This window comes from Nematostella vectensis, chromosome 2 (genome assembly GCF_932526225.1).
Source record: "Nematostella vectensis chromosome 2, jaNemVect1.1, whole genome shotgun sequence".
NCBI lineage: Eukaryota > Metazoa > Cnidaria > Anthozoa > Actiniaria > Edwardsiidae > Nematostella > Nematostella vectensis.
This window is the reverse complement of record NC_064035.1, coordinates 6,093,095-6,113,306: the sequence shown is the minus strand read 5'-3', so window position 1 is coordinate 6,113,306 and position 20,212 is coordinate 6,093,095. Positions and strand designations below refer to the sequence as shown.

The 20,212-nt window shown below is 38.0% G+C and overlaps 3 protein-coding genes across 6 annotated transcripts in view; 1 reads left to right on the top strand and 2 right to left on the bottom strand.

Annotated features, from left to right (window-relative positions):
- Nucleotides 1-302: 302 nt before the first annotated feature.
- Nucleotides 303-11,550, bottom strand: LOC5517874 (calpain-7). Its single transcript, XM_032362349.2, has 25 exons — nt 11,307-11,550; nt 11,193-11,233; nt 10,386-10,502; nt 10,102-10,172; nt 9,517-9,693; nt 9,193-9,279; nt 8,809-8,871; nt 8,678-8,741; nt 8,016-8,101; nt 7,442-7,535; nt 7,030-7,140; nt 6,624-6,659; nt 6,348-6,465; nt 5,930-6,039; nt 5,504-5,554; nt 5,347-5,440; nt 5,117-5,216; nt 4,941-4,987; nt 4,433-4,521; nt 3,681-3,756; nt 3,339-3,475; nt 1,875-1,937; nt 1,458-1,588; nt 1,257-1,340; nt 303-799 (listed from the first exon to the last, which is right to left on the bottom strand). The coding sequence occupies exons 1-25, from the start codon at nt 11,515-11,517 to the stop codon at nt 658-660; spliced, it is 2,400 nt and encodes a 799-aa protein (XP_032218240.1). The 5' UTR covers nt 11,518-11,550; the 3' UTR covers nt 303-657.
- A 598-nt stretch (nt 11,551-12,148) lies between these two features.
- On the top strand, nt 12,149-18,068 carry LOC5517873 (tetraspanin-13). Of its 2 annotated transcripts, none has more exons than XM_032362363.2 (5): nt 12,149-12,323; nt 13,143-13,310; nt 13,739-13,954; nt 14,970-15,101; nt 17,641-18,068. In XM_032362363.2, exons 1-5 carry the CDS (start codon nt 12,237-12,239, stop codon nt 17,695-17,697), a joined length of 660 nt encoding a protein of 219 aa, XP_032218254.1. In that variant the 5' UTR covers nt 12,149-12,236; the 3' UTR covers nt 17,698-18,068. The 2 variants fall into 2 exon arrangements, with proteins under 2 accessions (XP_032218254.1, XP_001637927.1); XM_001637877.3 differs by lacking the exon at nt 17,641-18,068 and adding an exon at nt 16,454-17,184 and having other exon boundaries at nt 12,150-12,323.
- A 153-nt stretch (nt 18,069-18,221) lies between these two features.
- Nucleotides 18,222-20,212, bottom strand: part of LOC5517933 (supervillin) — a 30,570-nt gene continuing 28,579 nt past the window's right edge. For all 3 annotated transcript variants that reach the window (XM_048722300.1, XM_032362360.2, XM_032362359.2), the window contains one exon: nt 18,222-19,901. In XM_048722300.1, coding sequence (XP_048578257.1) covers nt 19,768-19,901 — 134 coding nt within the window. In that variant the 3' untranslated portion in view covers nt 18,222-19,767. The remainder of the gene's footprint in view (nt 19,902-20,212) is intronic.

The window sequence follows — 20,212 nt, the reverse complement described above, 5'->3', positions numbered from 1 at the left end:
TCATATTTTATTTTCAAAATGGCGGACTCGTGACGTCTCTAACGTGTCTGAGTACGTTGAGCTTTCCGTGGGTACAAGATGTGTACTGATGTGTACATTTCAACACAGCCATTTCAACAATCTGCTTGAGCGTGACTTATTGTGTGACATAGTCATTCCAACAATTTACTTGAGCGTGTCTTATTGTGTGACACAGCATTCCAACAATTTACTTTAGCGTGACTTATTGCGTGACTTATTGTGTGTCACTGATTGTGTGGCCTCAGGATAGAGTGATTCCCCTCACACCTCATAGACAAGGCTGCGACGTATTCACTTTTATTTATTTCGACAGTGACACACTATTTGACAGTGATAACATATGCAAATAGTTGCTTTTCTTCTTCACGAATCCATTAAAAAATCCAGGGCGTATCTGTGTCATTCAAATATTTACATGTAAAAAAAAAATGTACATTCATCTTGAAACATTATTTTTATCTATAGGGCCGATGGCCATTTATCTTTTTGTTTGAAACTGCGACATACACTAAGATATTGGCAGCAAAAATCTGTCTTTACAGAGACCTTTTCTTCGTCCCTTATCCTATAGACCATGCCCTCAAATATGTTGAATCTAACTTGGAACAGCAAGGAATCTTGGGGCATTTCTAGTCGTCATAATCTGGATAATGACATCGGACAACTAGAGGCCACGGTCAGGAAGAATGGGCCCGACTGGTCAGGCAAGAATGTGGAAGGAATCAGCTGATATGAGCCCGAGGGCACGTTGGATAGCCGGTACATGAAAAAGCCGGGTCTGGAATAAGAATCAAATACAGGCGCTATTGAATATGCTGTTTTCTAGAACATGAGAGGCCTGTGGAATTTGAGCTATAAGGCGAGGCTTTGGCAGATCGGTTAAACAAAAGATTTCCCGCCAAAACCTTTCGCTCAAATTCCACAGAAGTTACCTCCTATTATCAGTAAAACGGCCAAAAGGCGGGACTAACTGAGAACGTGACTTTTTGATGGCAAATTCAGGCAAAAAAAAAAACACACAGAAATGATTGCGCACGTCACGCCAGAAAACGACGAAAAAAAATATTCAAATGAAAATAAGCCCCCTTCTGGAAAGGAAACTCTTCGGCTGATTCGTAAGCGCTAAATAAGTAGCTTTTAGTTGTTGCTATTTTGCCGCCAAAAGCCTGATCGCGCGCGTGTTTGCCACCCAAAAAGTCACGTGATCTGTTAGTGCAAGCCGCATATTGTCATACCTGTACGTGTCAACAGCCTCAAAGACTGGTTTACCCGACGGGCCGAGTTCTACTGATCTGAGGACTGCACCGATAGAGAACTGCCTGCAGACAAACAAAAAGGGGGAAAAGCTACTAAATAAATAAATAAATAAATTCAAAATTCAGAAAAAGCTGAAAAAACTTCTCAAAAGTAAAATAGTCGACCACTCGGTAACTTACTTGGGGGCTAGAATCTTAATAAGCAATTCCGCTGGCCCGCTCTTGAGCCCAAGCGCAAACACAGGGTTCTTTTTGAATGTTGGGTAATTCAGGCATCCGCCCGCGGTACTTGCTGTCCAGCTGTCGTTGATCTAAATCGAATAGATTGGGTCGATTAGATCGAGCCAGACTGAAATATCAGAATCAGAATTGATCTAAAGTTCTGATTAATGGGAGGGTGGAGAATTTGATTTATGTACTTAAAAAAAATGGTATTTTAATTCGCCAATCTTTATAAAGAAAACGTTGTCATTTTGGGGGTCTGGTACCGAAAAAAGTTTTTGCTTTTCAGTGATCACGGCATTTCTAAATTACCAGAGGGGTTAGGCGTAAACATGAATGTATAATCTTGAATGTATAATCCAATGATGATCTTACCTTCTTTTCGTATTTGTAGGGATCGATCACTGGAGAGAGCCTAAACTTTGCCGAAGAAAACACCTGTAAAAATAGCCCACACAGGTAAATAACAACAACAAAAAAATGGCTGGCTTGGGTTGGCATAGTTAGAGAGAAATTAATAGTTGTTTGCCCACCTTAAGTGTATAGTGGATAGCTGTGTATCCATCTTAAGTGTATAGTGGATAACTGTGTATCAATCCTAAGTGTATAGTGGATAGCTGTGTATCAATCTTAAGTGTATAGTGATAGCTGTGTATCAATCTTGAGTGTATAGTGATAGCTGTGTATCAATCTTAAGTGTATAGTGATAGGTGTGTATCAATCTTAAGTGTATAGTGGATAGCTGTGTATCAATCTTAAGTGTATAGTGGATAGCTGTGTATCAATCTTAAGTGTATAGTGGATAGCTGTGTATCAATCTTAAGTGTATAGTGGATAGCTGTGTATCAATCTTAAGTGTATAGTGGATAGCTGTGTATCAATCTTAAGTGTATAGTGGATAGCTGTGTATCAATCTTAAGTGTATAGTGGATAGCTGTGTATCAATCTTAAGTGTATAGTGGATAGCTGTGTATCAATCTTAAGTGTATAGTGGATAGCTGTGTATCAATCTTAAGTGTATAGTGATAGCTGTGTATCAATCTTGATTGTATAGTGATAGCTGTGTATCAATCTTAAGTGTATAGTGGATAGCTGTGTATCAATCTTAAGTGTATAGTGGATAGCTGTGTATCAATCTTAAGTGTATAGTGATAGGTGTGTATCAATCTCAAGTGTATAGTGGATAGCTGTGTATCAATCTCAAGTGTATAGTGGAAAGCTGTGTATCAATCTTAAGTGTATAGTGGATAGCTGTGTATCAATCTTAAGTGTATAGTGGATAGCTGTGTATCAATCTTAAGTGTATAGTGGATAGCTGTGTATCAATCTTAAGTGTATAGTGGATAGCTGTGTATCAATCTTAAGTGTATAGTGGATAGCTGTGTATCAATCTTATGTGTATAGTGGATAGCTGTGTACCAATCTTAAGTGTATAGTGGATAGCTGTGTATCAATCTTAAGTGTATAGTGGATAGCTGTGTATCAATCTTAAGTGTATAGTGGATAGCTGTGTATCAATCTTAAGTGTATAGTGGATAGCTGTGTATCAATCTCAAGTGTATAGTGGATAGCTGTGTACCAATCTTAAGTGTATAGTGGATAGCTGTGTATCAATCTTAAGTGTATAGTGGATAGCTGTGTATCAATCTTAAGTGTATAGTGGATAGCTGTGTATCAATCTTAAGTGTATAGTGGATAGCTGTGTATCAATCTTAAGTGTATAGTGGATAGCTGTGTATTAATCTTATGTGTATAGTGGATAGCTGTGTATCAATCTTATGTGTATAGTGGATAGCTGTGTACCAATCTTAAGTGTATAGTGGATAGCTGTGTGCCCACCTTAAGTGTATAGTGGATAGTTGTTGACTTTTCGTACTGGGAGATGATAAGCGTGAAGAGGCTTTTTCCTGACGACACGTTCACTTTTGACAAATAGAAAGGGCTGTTGATCTTGGTCCCTTCGACGAAAGGGTTGTCTGAAAAGAAAGTGCGGTGTCAATTGTAATAGAAAAAATATTTTTATATCTTAAAAGGTTGGAGTGGCGACAAATTAACTGTTCAAGATCTGAGGAGTTATCAGCATTGCATTTCCTAATCAATTTGTTTGCCGTCTGACATGTAAACATGTTTGTGATGAGCCCGAGGTACCTAGGTCAGTGGCATTACCTAAATGGCACTCACCTGGGTAATAGACTCGTTTGCCGTCTGATTTGTATACGTGGACTGTGATGAACTCTTTGTTCTCAGCGAAGTCATCCTAAAACGTAATGCACGATCGTTTAAGGTTATGATTGAAAATGATTGCTAAAGTAGGGCAATTTTGACATTGGGGTCAAAGAGTAGGGCTATTTTGGCATTGGGGTCAATAGAGTCGGGCTATTTTGACAATGGGGTCAATAGAATCAATCTATTTTGGCATTGGGGTCAATAGGGTTTGGCTTTTTTGACAATGGGGTTCTTGCGGTCGGTAGTTATCTTAAAAACTAAAAGGCCCGGCCAACATCAGGTAGCATTGCTTGCACCACATCGCTTGCCTGACCACGAGGGAAATGTTGGCTTACTACCTCTCAGCATCTTCCAACATGGTGTTCAAAAAGCTTCAGTACTGCTGGGCCTTTTTTGGAGGCAGGAAAGCTATAGTCGTTATGCTCATAGCATTCGTTCTGGCTGGTATGTCGAGGTGAAACCCCATGAGTAAGGGGGGCTGTGGTCATTCATGTGTTACACTGTTGTGTTTGGTATTACCTTGCGTGTGATGTGGTGAGTAAGAAGTATCTATATCCATACTGGCGCTTCATGAGAAAGGGGGTCTGTGGTCATTTAAGAATTACGCTGTTGTGTTTGGTATTACACGTATCCATATCCATACTGACGCTCCATGAGTAAGGGGGGCTGTGGTCATTCATGTGTTACGCTGTTGTGTTTGGTATTACCTTGCGTGTTATGTGGCGAGTAAGAAGAATCCATACTGTCGCCGGTTTTGGTGAGTCGATGATTTCTAGCCGATACTGTGGGTTGTCACCTGTAATAGAATAAGGCCGGTTCTCAATAGGGTTTAAGAGCAAGTTCAACACAAACGCAACACACGCGAAAGGTTGCATCTTCCTACGCCATTTGTCCCCAAGAGAGCATGAACAATTGCTTGGGCAGCGTCCTAGAAAGAACTTGCCTTCAGTAACAAAGGATCGAGCACCGTATAATACGAGACTGGACAACAAAAAAGGGTCTGTACGAACATCAGGACATCATGACAGCTTTTCTTTTTTGCGGCCAGTAATGTATTTGCCGCGAAGTAACTCAAGAAAACATTGCCCTTTCGCTAAGTACTGTATAGTGAAATAAAAAATGGAGGAAGCCCCTCCTTCACCACAGCCTTTGTAACGTGATTGAACTACATCCAGTCATTAACCCAGCTCTTTTGAATGTCCTCTGAATACTTACCCACATTATAAGCATCTTTTTTAGGACCCTCTTGGGCCGCCCATGTCCTGGAGCAAAATAAGAGGGCTACGGTTAACCTTTTTACATATAGTTAAAAATAACCACAAAATGGCAAAAAAAATAGAGAACCACTGTTCTTCGTGAGAAATGGGAAAGAAACATAACCACCTACTTACGAGTGATACGTGAATTTATACTCGAATAACCGTGGATTCCAGTTCATGTAGACGACATCGAAGAAGTGAAGAAGCGTCTCCCATGCAATCCAGAACACACCTGTATGTATGACATGACAAAAAAAAACAACTGATTTGTAAAACAAAACAAATCATGTATCGTTTAGCGCGACGCGAAAACTGGTTTATGAAACAAAACAAATTATGTATAACAAGACAAATCAACCAACCATTATCGAACTGTATCGCGCTTTTTCGGTCGTAGTTTAACGCTCGTTCTAGCTCAGGTGTCCAGCTTTTGCTGTCCCGCTCTGAAAATTTTCCCTGTAAAAGCACCAGTAAATCAGCACTTTAATACATCCATGATTTCGTTAGAACAAGACCCACCTTCCATCGCAAATGGCTCCAGGGGTTCTTCAGCTGAAGAAGACGGATTCCCTGGGGGACCAAAAATCGGACATGCATTTAGCTGACAAGAAGCCGCTAACCAATGAGAAAGCGCCAAGATCAACAGGCCCCAGTAGGCCGCTAACCCGAGAGAGAGTCGAGGCCGACCCCCAAAAAATTGGTAATTACTATTTGATACATTTAAACTAATTCTAAATCAACAAGATCTCATAGCTCAGAAACTATTTGAACTTCTTCGCAGGCATTTCTAAAGAGCAGTTTTGCTCTGATTGCTTCTGGTTTTAATAACCAGAAGCTCATTTTCTTGGGTTGCCTGCAGAGGGGATACGGCAGACCTACACTCTCTCAACACACCACATAATACAGTGCAAACGTAAAGCTTGCCATTGGTTGGTCGCCACTTACATTCACTTTTCGCATGTCAAGAATGGCGTACGCATGTGTCGGTACCAGGCCTGCACGTTCAGCCTCGACCTCAGACATCACTCCAGTGGCGACAGTTATGAGGCAGTCCCCTAACAATACGAAAACTGTGGTTACCATGACAATGTAAGAATAGTTTTCACATCTTCTAGAGATAGATACCAACTAAGACATGTCTTTGCGTCCACAAAATATTTCTCTAAGTAGAAACCTTTGATTTAAGCAACCACAGTATGCCCAAAATAGTAGCCATGAGTTTTCTTCAGGCAGTTATGCAATGCGTTATCTGATTCGCAAAAAAAAAACGTGACACTATTTCCTTTATCATCAATCAAGAATTAAAGAACATATGAAGTTACTTAATAAAACAGTTTTTGTTACATGTAATCGAAACTCTTACCTTGCCTTAAACCCATCATGAGTCGATCAAACTGAGTGGCCTCATTGAATTCAGAATTGCTTTTTTTAAGAGACATTCGCTCAGGAATCCATCCAGTCAGCGCATGGAGGTCGATACTCTATGGAGAGGATGAGAGCTGAATTTGGTCATTTCGGGAAATCCTTACCCGCCTCTGGGTAAGGATAGAAATCTGGTGTGTTTAACAAGAGAGAGCAGAATGAAAAATATTTAAAAAAATCACAATTACAATATACAAGAAATTCGGAATTATCTTACCGAGTTTGATCCAGGAAAGTCGTACCCACCCATCACCTAAGACAAAACGAATATCAGTTTGTAAACACCCTACTAAATCCTTTTATAGATGGAACTCCTGCCTTAGGTGTAAATAGAGTAGAAAGTACCTTTATAAAAGGTATATCAAGGCATATGACTATATGTATTGTACAAGTAGTTTGTTATCAATGAAATTACTCCCCCATTTAGGTAATTCTGTGCTTATAGGTAATTTTATGCTTATGATCTTTGCTTAATTCCAGCTTAAGCAAAGATCTTATGAAATACAGTACACAATTAAAGACACAGTTGCATATCCAGTCCTCTCACCTCCTCCTTGAGTATACTTCAGAGCAATCATGAATAAATGTAAATTACCAAACATTATGAGAGTAGTTCAACAGACCTTCATGTAAGCTTTCTCTACCAGGCTTATCCACATCTCATTTCGGTTGGTAGAATGACCGCAAAGTAGTTTCCCATCTTTACCCATTGGTAAAAGATCGTCTATGATGACCTGGAAAACAGAACATGTACCATCTTTCAGGTTTTCTAAGCTCTATTGTACACAGTACAGTACAGCTTGGAATTTGCATGTAGTTTGAGTGTAATACACTTTACCTAAACAAACAGTGCCTACATATGTACTCTCGTTTGTCTAATCAACTTCTATAAAATCCCTTTTGTGCTTTTGACTGATGCCTAACGTAATGTTTGGAAACTTGTGCTTTAACACAAATAGATTTGCAGCAGCCTTGACTTGCTGCAATCTAGAACTGAAGTCAGAAATCAGTCTGAAATCTCACTCTCTGCTGTACCTTACGAGAAACTCCATTTAACTTCAGTTTAATCATGTACTTCCCAGATGGGTTGATAACAGGCTTGCCAATTTTGTTTTGTGGATAAATGATCCTGAAAAAGTGCATTAGTGTATTAAAACAAATGCTTCCTTACATCCAGCAAAGTTCAGTATCAAGCATGTTCCCAGGATTTACTGAGGGGGGTGCACTGTGTACATTCTCATGTTCCCTATCAGGCCCATACCTAGGGGGGTTAAGGGGTTTGGAAGAATCCCCCACTAGACTGGGAGGTCCACTCTAATGAAGGAAAATGTACCACTGCTAGCTAGCATTTTTTATTTTATTTTTATTCATTTTCCACCAGTTATACTGGTGTAGAAGGTACAACAGAGCTATAGGCTCCAAATCAAGCTAACTAAGAGAAAATGGTCTGCTCAATCGATAAACAAACCCCCATAATAATAATAATAATAATAATAATAATAATAATAATAATAATAATAATAATAATAATAATAATAATAATAATAATAATAATAATAATAATAATAATAATAATAATAATAATAATAATAATAATAGTATTTCTAACCTTGTAATAAGCTGTTTCTTGAAGTCTCTTTCATACGCAGCACTGATGGCAAGCGAGGACACAAACGAGCAGTCAGACAATATTGTCTAGAAAACAGGAATGCTTCCAAAATTATGCTTTGAAAAGATGGTTGATTGCCAATGGTCAGTTGAACCGAAATGTCAAACTATAGTTAGCCATACAAGAGAACTTGCCATACGGATTGAAATGTTGCTATAGCTTTCCAATGAAACCTAAATGAGCTCAGAGAAGGGCCATGTAACAAGTTTGCCACGAGCCACAGTAATACAAGTTCTTGTCACCCACATGAAATATACGAATGGAATCATATAAGTTGCAATCTCTTTAGCATAATCCACTAGACAATTAATGTTCCACAGATGCGCAAGCTAATACCATATCTCCTTTAAGTATAGCTAAAGAATTGAAGTCAATTACAAAAAAGTTCCAGTAAGAGCCATAATTCAAGTCTGAGTCCATTTTGTTTGGGCGTAGCACTGGGCCATTCTTGGTTACATTTACTTCTTAAAATTTAAAGTTAAATGCCACTGCAGAGCAACTATGGTACACAAGACAATGCATAGACAAAAGAAATGAACTTCTGAAAAGTTTGGAATTAACCCTTGAGGATATGGAATGCAAATAACAGTACAATTATGTACCTGCTTGACGTTAAAGCTTGATATTGCATAGATCATTTCTGGGTTTTCATATATTTCTGTTGGCCTGAAAAATGGGAAACGTACTGTTAAATTAGATCAACAGCATGCAGCACACCTTACCCAAATCTCACCTGACCCACTTGGAAAACTGAGCTTTTTGCTTTGGAGACAAAGGAAGGAGACCATCCTTATCCCTAAAAATAATGGTCCTCAAGAAATTAATCACATGTGTGAAGTAGGTGAGGGGCCAAAGGGGGAGGGGTTCTTAGGACAGCCAGAACTGAGATGATCAACATAAATGTTATCAATACCATCCTGTAAACATGCCAGGCCTATTGGAAAAATGTTTCAATCTGTAACACAGCAACTAAGCTCATTCATAGCAAGTGCTCTGAATATCAACCCTTACAATGACAACCCTGTGACCCTACAACATATTCAGTTTAAAAATAGCCAAAAAATAAGTAGCATGCTGTTCTTATACTTGGTTGAGATTGTTAATGCAGTATACTTACACAAAATAATCAGGATATGCAAATCTCTCCTTCAGATCAACATCCATCCATGGAACATAAAGCTTACCATTGATCTTTGAGGTAATACTAAAAGGAAGTGCTCAATTTAGATCGAAAAATGTACTATACTACACAGTACATGTCAATGTTATGGTTAGTTCTAATTGCTCAAAAGAGATGCCTTGTGAAAAGGTAATGTTTTGTTATTGTTTTGCTTTACCTTGAATACAATGTTTATTTAATAAGATATAGAAAGCTTCTAGGAATGTCCCACATTGTTTAAAGAGCTTTACCTTAGGGCCCAAAGAATAGGATAAAAATCACCTGAGCACTTTCTTTTCCTCTGGTGTTAGGATAGGCCGACCATCCGAGGGTGAAGGAGGAATAGGGGTTGAGGACTCATCAGTTAAGAAGGTTGGCTTTGCAACATTCAAAGATTTGGGAGCTGGTTGATCTTGTCTGAGAGTCACACTTGATTCCAATTTTTTTATGTGTTCACCCCTAATTGAGGAAAATAATAAATTATCCTGTTTATTGTGTAATGTAGATATTCAGTACTGAACATGATTAAATTTTATACATAAAAGCTCAGACAATTGAAGCTCTCTGAGCCACCCCTTTCGTAAGCCACCAACTTTTAGATTTGAAAGAATCACCCGTAAGTGACAAACACCTATTGTTCAAGTATTTGCTGCCCAGTAATCACCTATGAAAGCAAGCTCATGGAAGAGACAAGTTCTGTTAACAACCACAATTTTCAGTAACCAAGGTGGTCACTCACAAGAGCATCCACTTGTACTTCTCAATGCAAAATAATTTGCAATGTTTTTTTTTTATTACAAACATGCACACATTGATGCTTACAAACACTGGAAAAAGATGAACTTGTACATTATGGTAAATACACACCTTTCAATGGCTTGTCTGGCAAGCTTGTGAAATTTACTTTTCATGGGATCAGAGTCTGTCAAACTCTGGGCCTGAAATGAGTTAAAAATCATCTGATCCACTTCCCAATTTGGAGGGGTAAGAAATTCACTGCATACATATGTCATACAATACAGTGTTTATAACCCTTAGCTTGGCCCAATGAAAAATTCTGAATAACTCCATGCATACACTAGGTTGCATCATGGCCTAGCCCCTTTCACAACAAAATATCTGGATAAACAAGCTTATAGTATCAAACTCACTATTTTGAGACAGAGCTCGACGGCATCAGCATATAAAGGTAAGGCTGCTGCCTGGTGACCCATCTCGTCTTCATGTAAACCTTGCTTAAGCATAAATTCTGCCTTCTCAAAGTCACACTAAAATTCAATACACAAATTTTTAGCTTGTAGCCATGTTGTCAAGAGTGTTCAAACATGAATATTTCGTTTGTGGTTACCTAAATCAAGAAAAATCCTGATTTATTGCATTTAGTATTTCTGAAAAGACTTGGGTCATTTAAACAACAGATCCAGGCCTGTAAACTGGGTGTGGTTTTGGATGATTTTGTTTCACAAAGTATGAATAAAAGTTATCCAGCAGATAAAGTTATGCAGTTGTAAGAGGTTGGATAAAAAGTTATAACCAAATAATTATCATCAGCATTGGTATTATTCATAGACATCAGTTATATAAGTTTAAGATAAGTAAAATTGAGTAGAATAGAGTAGGATTTTTGTAAAGCATTGAGATTTTATGATGCTATATTAAATTATTATTATTATTATTATTATTATTATTATTATTATTATTATTATTATTATTATTATTATTATTATTATTATCATTATTATTAACATTATCGTTATCGTGATCGTCCTCGTTCTCGTTCTTATTCTTATTATTATTAAGAAAAAACAAAAAAAAAATTTTATTCTTATTTATTCTCATGGATTATACTGTCGATTATTCGAAGGGATTAGGATGGAAGCAAATGGGGGCAAAATAAGGGCAATGAAAGTAGATTATTAGAACTTGAAGCCTATTATATTAATACCCTTTCGCCATACCTGATTCGAAGTCTTAAGTGGACCTTGAGCTTGCTCAACATCTAGACAATATAGTTTAAACAATGTAAGTCATATTAACACATACTTGCATAAACTTTTGCCACTTTTACTAACCTTGATCACGGAGTGTTTGAGCTCTCTCTAGGTATTGCAGAGCTTTGCCTCGTAAATCCAAACTATTGTCATATGACATAGCTTTCATAAGTGATTCAGCAGCCATGGTGTAGAAAAAGTAGGCAGACCTCGCATTTCCTTGCTTGTCACACTCTACAGCTCTAGTCGCGGAATCAAAGCCATCTTGGCAAAGACGATGAACGTCCGCCATGTTCGCTTCCGTCTTTATTTTGTTGATTCACTCATGCGTACACAGGCAGCCCACTCATCACTCGACCCAGTTACCTCGCCAAAAAGCAACTAAAAAAAAAGAACTGTTCGTATAAGCTTTTCTTTATCAAATAGGTAACATTATTATTGTTATCAAAGGCTTCGAGGAAATCGCAGTCCTATGGTGTATAAAGCCACAATTGACATTATTGGCTTAACAAAAAGGTCAACAGTAAATTCGCTTTTCTAAAATCTCGTTTATCAAAACAATTCACTACGATTTAATTTTTTTTGTTCATGAAATATATATATATATTTTTTTTTTGTATAAAAATACAGAGAGAGAAACACAATTCGTGGCGGGCTTCAAACTCGCTCTAATGACATTCTATCGTCAAAATTGAAATAAAGGAAGACTCAAAACCTAATATTACATGGTCTAAAGTTTTATTTTTCACGATAAAGTATTTTTTCGCTAACATATAAATTCTCCCATACATTCCTTTATAAACCACTGACAGTAGCCTTGGGCTGCCTGTGATGAAAGCAAATACCAGTATCATATGTTTGGGTTTCCTGTGCTAGCGTAATTTTCAATATGGCGTCTAAAATTTACCCAGAAAACCCTGGGGACGGTGCTGGTTCAGAAGAGAATGTGTGACAGAGTGATGAGTGAAAAGTTTATCTGAGGTTTCATGTTTGTGGCTATATATTAACCAGATGTATCCCCCGAAATACTCCAAATCGCATCCATGTGCTTACTACTGCAATAAGAACTCCATTGTCGCCCTAAACACGCTATATATTGTAAGTATTTAGTGCCATTTTATGTAAAACTTCGCGTTTTACTAAACTCTTTCGAGATAACATGTTGTTTATTTTCTGGTTTCCGGTCAATAGTCGGCATCCATTTACTTGTGCAATGTTTAACCCCAATACATCCCCTGTCACATCACATATTATACTACACGAGATTAATGCAGCTCGGTCAAAAAAGATTTCGTGTGCTTGCTTTTTACGAGTTGTCTGTGATTGCTCTTTTGCAAGCTAAAATGGACTAATGGTTTTTAAGTTTATCCAAATTTCTTGGTCATCATTTGGATACAATTTGTGCTAAGTTCTATTTGAGATCGAAAGTACTCCAAGGTAAAGTCTAGTTCGGGAGGGCTGCGGTAAAAAAGCGATTTACGAAAGAGTCATCTTGTAGCCTTTCTCTGGTAGCCACGTTAGCTGCATAAGTAATAAGGCCAATTTACATATCATTAACAACAACAAACAGAGTTAGAGATAGGGACGTTATACTTTTATGGATCCTTTTTTCTTGTTAGACTGACACCAATAAACCAGCCTACTGGTTAACTAACCTTTCTAAAATCCAGTTTCAGGCCTCTCTTTGCTTTAAAGTAATGCACTATTGTCTGGAAGCTGTTACCTATGTGCATATCATTTTCAATACTGTAACAGAATATACAGTTGATTGTGGAATACCAACATGTGCATTTGCATTACAGTAGACAGTTCAGTTTCCACAAACTTTTTTCTAGTGTTTGAAGCCATATTGCACCTTCCAATATCCTTATATTACTCCAATATGTGTTATTTGACAGGTGTGGTTATTTGTTTCAGTTTATTGCATTGCTGCTGATTGGAATAACAGTATATGCAAGGGTCACCGCCCAGATTACAAACTTACCTATATTAGGTGGCGTGATAGCATGTGGGGTCTTCCTGCTTATGATAGCCATATTTGGCATGATTGGTGCCATAAAGCACAGTCAAGTCATTCTTTTTTTTGTATCCTTTTTATGATGTGTTTGTTGACCTATGTATAAAGTAGCGGTCCAGAGGGCAGTGGGGTACTCCCCCAATACTCACTACTCAGGGATGTGCAGGTGGATAGGGTACAGTAGGGTTTTTTTCACTTTCTACCAGGTTATTTGTTCAAAGCTATTAATCCTGAATGGAGTATACTGTAGATTTCGAACCTTCTTGACCTGAACAGGCTTCCTGTAAAATTGCTACTTGGCTTGGTCCCAAGGGTAGCTTTTTAAATACGGTACCCTGTACTTATCGAAAAATCGAGAAGATACCAATTATCTTTCATCATTATGTTGTTATATATGTGATTTATTTAGGAGATTTTACTGTGTCCTTTTTAAGTGGCTACTGCCAGTCCCAAAGGGTATGAAAACTACAATTTTTTTTCTTGACTCTGTCTTCAGTATATGGTAATTCTTTTGTTACTGTTTATCATTCAACTGTCGGTATCAGTCGGGGCTTTGGCGGTAACACGAAACCAACAGGAGCAGCTCATGAACAAAGGCTGGGCCAAGCTTTCCCCCTCTTTAAAGAGTAAAATTCAGGGAGTGAAGGACTGCTGTGGATATAAGAACTTCACTCAGCTAGATGGCCCCATGGGGCATCCAGATTGTAGCTTGGTAAGCTTGCAGGTTCTTGACAAATGAGATGTATGTTTAAAGGTGCTTTATCCAGAATGGTTGACCCTCAAAACTATGCCCAGCAAGTTGAAAAGTTGATATCCAGGATGTCCTATTTGATGGTTGTCAGCTTCTCTCTTTGATTACAGTAGTATTCCGTTATGTTTGTTTTGTAGCTGTTGTGCTGTAATTCCTGGTTGGTACGGTATACGTCCTACTAAAGCATTAAATATGTCCTTGATTAGTATTCCCTTGTGTTTGTTTTGTAGCTGCTGTGCTGTAATTCATTGTTGGTACTGTATATGTCCCGTTAGTGACATGACGGAAAAACATGACGTGACACGTCAAATAAGCCCATTTCACATCGAATAAGGCGGATAATTTATCTGAGTACTTAGTAACATATAGCAAATAAAATATCAAATGCAATTTTTTTTTAAATTGATGCGACTTTTTGTAAAGTGTCATTGAAGTTTGAGCTTTTCGTCCCTGAGCTGATACACAGGGCAATGATGATCAAGGAAAAATTAACTTAAAAAAGCCAAAATCTGGTTAGGCGCACTTTGGCCTTACGTTATTTGTGTTTTGAAAATCAGTCTGTAATACAATGAACCTATAGCCATTGTATAAAATTGTGTCTTCTCTCTCTATCTGGAATTGCGCGTTTTCCAGGTTTTTCCGTCATGTCCCTGTTACAGTATTAAATATGTCCTTGATTAGTATTCTGTTGTGTTTCATTGTAGCTGTTGTGCTGTAATTCATGGTTGGTACGGTATACGTCCTACTAAAGATATTAAATATGTCCTTGATTAGTATTCCCTTGTGTTTGTATTGAAGCTGTTGTGCTGTAGTTAATTGTTTGTATATTGTTCTGTGTTCTGCTAAAGCTTATAAAACATTATCTTGATTAGTTTTCTCTTGCATAGTTTAAAGCTTCTTTGCCATAGTTTGCTTCATGTATGCACAAATATAAAGCATGTGCTCTTGTTTAATAATCCTTTGTGTTGTATTTTAGCTTAAATGCTGTAGTTCACTGGCCAAAGAGCCGTGTTCTGAGTGCACCAACTGCTTCGACAAGCTCAAGGACAGTGTCAATCACTTGCTGAAGGTAGCTGGAGGATTTGGGCTATTTTTTAGCTTCACTTTGGTGAGTAAACATAATCAAAGTTTTGTTCAAGATTCATCAACAAGCTTCTTATAGGGAATTATGAAGGATTACTGTGATTACTTTCATTTCTGTGGTTGTTAGCAGGTGTTTTTTTTCTCTGCTTAGCTTTTGAGATAGGGTTACACAGTGTGTATAAATTTAATTACTGTGAGTATAATGTAATTATTATATGTATAATGCAATTACTTAAACAATACATACCACTGGAGCTGGGCAATTATTTATGGCACCCAGTTTGGTACCTATATAAATTTTGATGGGTTAGGGGGAGATGACCTTTGTTATTTTAACATATTCTCTTTCATTTTTTTTTTATATAATTCTGTAGAAGGGTTGCAAAGCTGCCCCATATTTATAATACTCTCCATGGTTTCTGGTTCCCTCCTGCATAAAAAACTTGTAATCTAGGGGGTGGTCATTAATTACTGGGGGGGGGGGGGGGGGCTGGCAAATATGTAGGGGGGACTATGTTTTTTTTGGGCTGTCATTAATAGGGGGTCACATTTTTTGGGCAACAAATTAGAGTCTGGTTTTAATATAATATTGAGCAAGAGACTCATTGTTAAAATGAAAATTTTATTCAGTTCACTATGTTTCCTACTATATCTAGTTCCATATTGTTCATGTACCAATCTTGTCTTTATAAATAAATTTTTAGGAATCCTCTCATGGTTGACAGGCCCTTACAATCAGTTAAACAATAAAATGAATTCTTTAAAATGTTGCAAAACCTAGACTCAATGTCTTTGTAAACATTGTCGGCAACATAGTCGTTTTCTAGCAACACAGGTATTTGTTGTTTATCCCTGTGCCACTCTTAAATTAGTGAAAATGAAGATTCATACTTAAATTAAATAGGACAAAATTGCCATGCTAGCTGATCTATATTTTAATTAAGGTTGTATTCAGTTACACTCATTATCAGGTCTCTGTGGTTTTAAAGACATATAATTATCTAATATAAAAAAGTGGAAGTCGTGGTGGTGGTGGTGGTGGGGGGGGGGGGCTGCAAATTTTTGGGCATCCGGTTAGGGGAAAAGGGGGGTAACGATTTTGGGGCTTGGATTTGAGGGGGGGTCTAAATTTTTTAGCCCAGGGTTTTGCAAACATACTGCCCCCCCCCCCCCCCCCCCCCAGTAATGACCGCTCCCTTGAAATTCTTCACTTGCTGCAACCACAATTATCATAAACATTCATAATGACTTTCTGATACTAACAATAGAGTGATTTTAACTTGATATAACTGGAAACTAAACAAACTAAGGTTATGGTGCTGGTATCCTTTCTCTGACCATCTTTAATCTTGCTTTTTCTATTTCTCCTCTCTTTAGTTGTTTGGAGTTTACATGACGTGCCGTTACAGAAATCAGAAGGACCCCAGGGCAAATCCAAGTGCCTTTCTCTAACTGATACAGAATTACTCCGACATACTACACTGACTTCAGCATACATGACAACCAGACAAATCCATCATCGGAGGGATAACGACCAAACCTAAGGCTGTACTCCTGTTTTCCTGAAAGAGACTCATCCATTCTTTGACCATAACTAGGAGACATCTTGTGATGAAATAGTATCAAGTGGAAGATTTCAGGAAGGGCTGTGTTGAGGGAAAAAATATTAGTTGGGTTTATTTTACATGTAAATACATACCTGAAATCGAATGAAAAAAAAAAGCGCAGGACAACCCCAACTATCTAATGAACTGCACATATAGTATATAAGAAACGTTAGAGATGTTGACATGAGATTCCCCAATGAATTATTAAACTCTTGTTGGATGGTATCAGCTTATGTATGTTAGGAATTCTACAGTTGCCGCCTCGCTAGGGCTTCAATGTCTATGTATTTATTTGCCTATTTTAATGTTGCAAAGCTGACATAGAATAGATTTTTGGGAGTTTTCAAACTCAAACATCATTGTAAAACGCACTTCAAGTAAAACTATCTTTCTTTGTTTCTCTGAAATCCTCTATCTTTTGCTCTTGTTATATAATACCTATTTCTGTAAAAGATACAAGGAACATAACTAAATAAAAAAATGCCATAGCATATAGCAAAACCACTGTCCACTAATGTGGAAACGTGATGAACCTGTTGGGACGCTTACCTAAAAGGAGGGGTTTGGTGGGAAAGGGGAGGGAGGGGGAGCAAGGGTTTATACGATTCATTCTTCAAAAGGGTGGGTTTGGATTCAGTGTTTATGTATACACAAGGGATGCCTAAGATTTTTAGTATGAGTGGGCGAGGGGTTGAAAGAGGATGAAAAAAAACTATTTGAGAAAATTCTTCAGGAATGCAAAGCTACTGGGTGCAAGTCTGCAACGCTGAAGGTAGAGGCGTAAGCAAGAAGATGTTGGGAATGTGGCTAGGGAGTTCCATAGTTTTCACACGGTTGCGTTTACTGATTGATTATCTATCAGTCCTGTAAATGTTATACGTTTTAAGGGAAGTGGAGCCTCGGGGTAGCTTTGAATAAGGGCGTTACGGTTTACCCTGACGGCATCTTTACATTTAGCTCGCAGGATCCTGCTTCACTCGAAGGCTCAGAAATCGCAAGAAACACACCGTGTGACCGTCAAAGGACCAAGACAGGCTAGAGCCAACATGGGTGTGGCAAGGGGGTGTATTGACCCCTTTTTAAAACGAAATAAAGTATTAACTTACTGGTGAACAAAGGTGTTTACACAATGTAGAAAAAATATATATCGACTGACAAAGAAGCTACGTTTCTAAACCGTTGAAGTCGAACGAAGTGTTGTGAAAAGTACAATGCAGTACAATAAAATAGAATATTCCACCCCTAAAACTGTAAAATCCTAGGGGGCCTGGTTATTTTTTTCATAAAACAGTAGCGCATGTTATATGACTCTGTAAAGTTTCGTGCAGTGGCTTGAAAAGTATCAGTTTTATTGAGGGATTAAAAAATAATCAATTCCACTTCTATAAAACTGTCTTGGTCTCCATTCATTCAGTGCGTGCCGTGGTAACGTAAAGAGAGAGTTGACATTTTAGACGTCTTTTAGTCACAGGTTAGATGAAAGAATAAGAGGGGGGGGGGGGGGGGAGGGGGAAGAGAAATGTAAGGAAACCCAAGAATCAAGGTGAATAGTTTATTCCATTCATAGGTGGCTCTACATGGCTATGTCATGTATTGATGTATTGACGGTCCATTCCGTTTTAGTTCGTAATCTACGCGCGCGTCCATCTTCCATAACTAGAGAGCCTATTTAGGGCCGTAGCAAGGGGTAGGGAACTGGGGGCATGCCCTCCCCCCCCCCAATATTTAAAAAAATTATAAGGAAATGGCCTGTAAGGGCGTGGCTGTGGCCCCCCAATATTTTCTTAATGTTTCTGTATGTGCTTTGCGACTACGCGACAAGCCCGCATGTAATCATTGGTAAAGACCACTAAAGCGCCTAGCTGCATATATTAGCCACCGCTACCGCGTATAATACCGCATTCACACCAGCACAAGTTTAAAGGTGGTTTAATTAAACTGGTATAAATTTCAAGAGTGGGCAGAACCAAGAACTGAATAGACTGTGCTGTACATGTTACTTAGTGATCGTTTAGCTAGTAAGAATTCAACACAATGAGAAACTTGGCAAGTTAATAAGGCAAAGAAAATCCTTGTTTAACTAAACATGGTTTTGGTATGAATGCAGCATAAGTCTGAAGTTATGCAGTGGCTAATTTATGCAGCTAGGCGCTTCAGTGGTTGTTACCCATGCTTACATGCGGGCTTGTCGCGTAGTTGCAAAGCAGGTTGACGACAACCTTTTGTCAAACGACTGTATGCCATTGGTCAGTATATGGTCTTGTACATATAATACAGTAAATACAGGATTTATACTTTGTTCTACACTCTGCATACTATGCAAGACAAAGACTGCTAATCTCTTGTTTGCTACAACCAGCATGTACGAGCGGTGGAACTAGAACAACAAATACCGCAAACAACACTCGCTTCAACTTCTTCTCAGTCTACTCAGTCGTCTATAAATTTAAAATGGCGGTGTCAATTTCAAAACGATGGCAGCGGCGTAGTCAGGATTTTTAACAGGAGGTGGCCCAAAAGGCCCTTTCAAGGCATTTTCTCCTGTATTTTAGATAATGTCTCTTGGCTGCACCCCTGGGTGGAGAAAAGGTTGGCAACACTTTAACAATAAAAAAGCACTTCCTGTTCTTATCTGTCTCCTTACCTCGCTTATATTCATACTATTTTCAGTTTGTGTTATATGGCATTTGTAATCATAATGTACATTCTTGTAAAACAAAATATATATATATATATATATATCTTATGTGGTCGACACGTGTCGATAAATTAAAATCTTCAATTCTAAATAGTAGCCTCGCATTCGATCATTCTTATAGTACAGCTCTGTTAAAATAAATATATACCAGGCAATTCCGTTTTTCGACTAACCAGAAATCTATTCCCTCGCAGAGGAAACATTCTGCTGAAATTCACGGCAGTTACCTGGTCCTTTCACTAATTTGAATACGAATTATCTATTTTACCAGCAGACTTAGTCTGCTGGTAAAAAAAAAAAAAAATGAATACCTAGACATTAAACAAAAACTTGACGCAAAAAGTCATCAAAAACATCGCACAAATACTTGTATAAAACTAACAAAATCAATAAGAAAATATTGATAAAGATGGTTGAATTCTAAATGAAGTTTTTAGAAAAGTTTGACGGCCTTTTTCAGGTTTTGTTGCTTCCATCCTGGAAGTTTTGTGAAGTCTTCTTTTCCCATCTTGAATACTTCCTAAAAACACAACAACAAAATGCTGACGGTAAAAGTAAAAAAGGCATCTGTGTAGGGAGTGAGGAAGGTCCATTAGGTAGTGTAAAACTCATATGAAGAAAACGTTGTCATTTTGGGGGTCTGGTACCGGGGAATCTTAGTTTCCTTCCAGAGGCTTTCTCCATTGACTAAAGATGGTCACAGTCACTGTTTTTCTCTGCAAATTACAAGTCATAAAGTTTGCGAAGCACCTGCAGTACGCCAACCTTAAAAATGACAAGAATCATGCAGTTTTTCCAAATAAGGAATATATTAATTTCCTTATATCGAAT

What these genes read in the sequence shown, in the direction of transcription:
- LOC5517873 (XM_001637877.3), top strand. Translation starts at nt 12,237, where the DNA reads ATGTATCCCCCGAAATACTCCAAATCGCATCCATGTGCTTACTACTGC. An exon ending in GGCATCCAGATTGTAGCTTG is followed by an intron (nt 13,955 to 14,969) that starts GTAAGCTTGCAG and finishes GTTGTATTTTAG; the next exon opens with CTTAAATGCTGTAGTTCACT. An exon ending in TATTTTTTAGCTTCACTTTG is followed by an intron (nt 15,102 to 16,453) that starts GTGAGTAAACAT and finishes TCCTCTCTTTAG; the next exon opens with TTGTTTGGAGTTTACATGAC.
- LOC5517874 (XM_032362349.2), bottom strand. Translation starts at nt 11,517, where the DNA reads ATGGCGGACGTTCATCGTCTTTGCCAAGATGGCTTTGATTCCGCGACT. An exon ending in CATGATGGGTTTAAGGCAAG is followed by an intron (nt 6,040 to 6,347) that starts GTAAGAGTTTCG and finishes TCGTATTGTTAG; the next exon opens with GGGACTGCCTCATAACTGTC. An exon ending in GAGGCTGTTGACACGTACAG is followed by an intron (nt 800 to 1,256) that starts GTATGACAATAT and finishes TTCTTATTCCAG; the next exon opens with ACCCGGCTTTTTCATGTACC.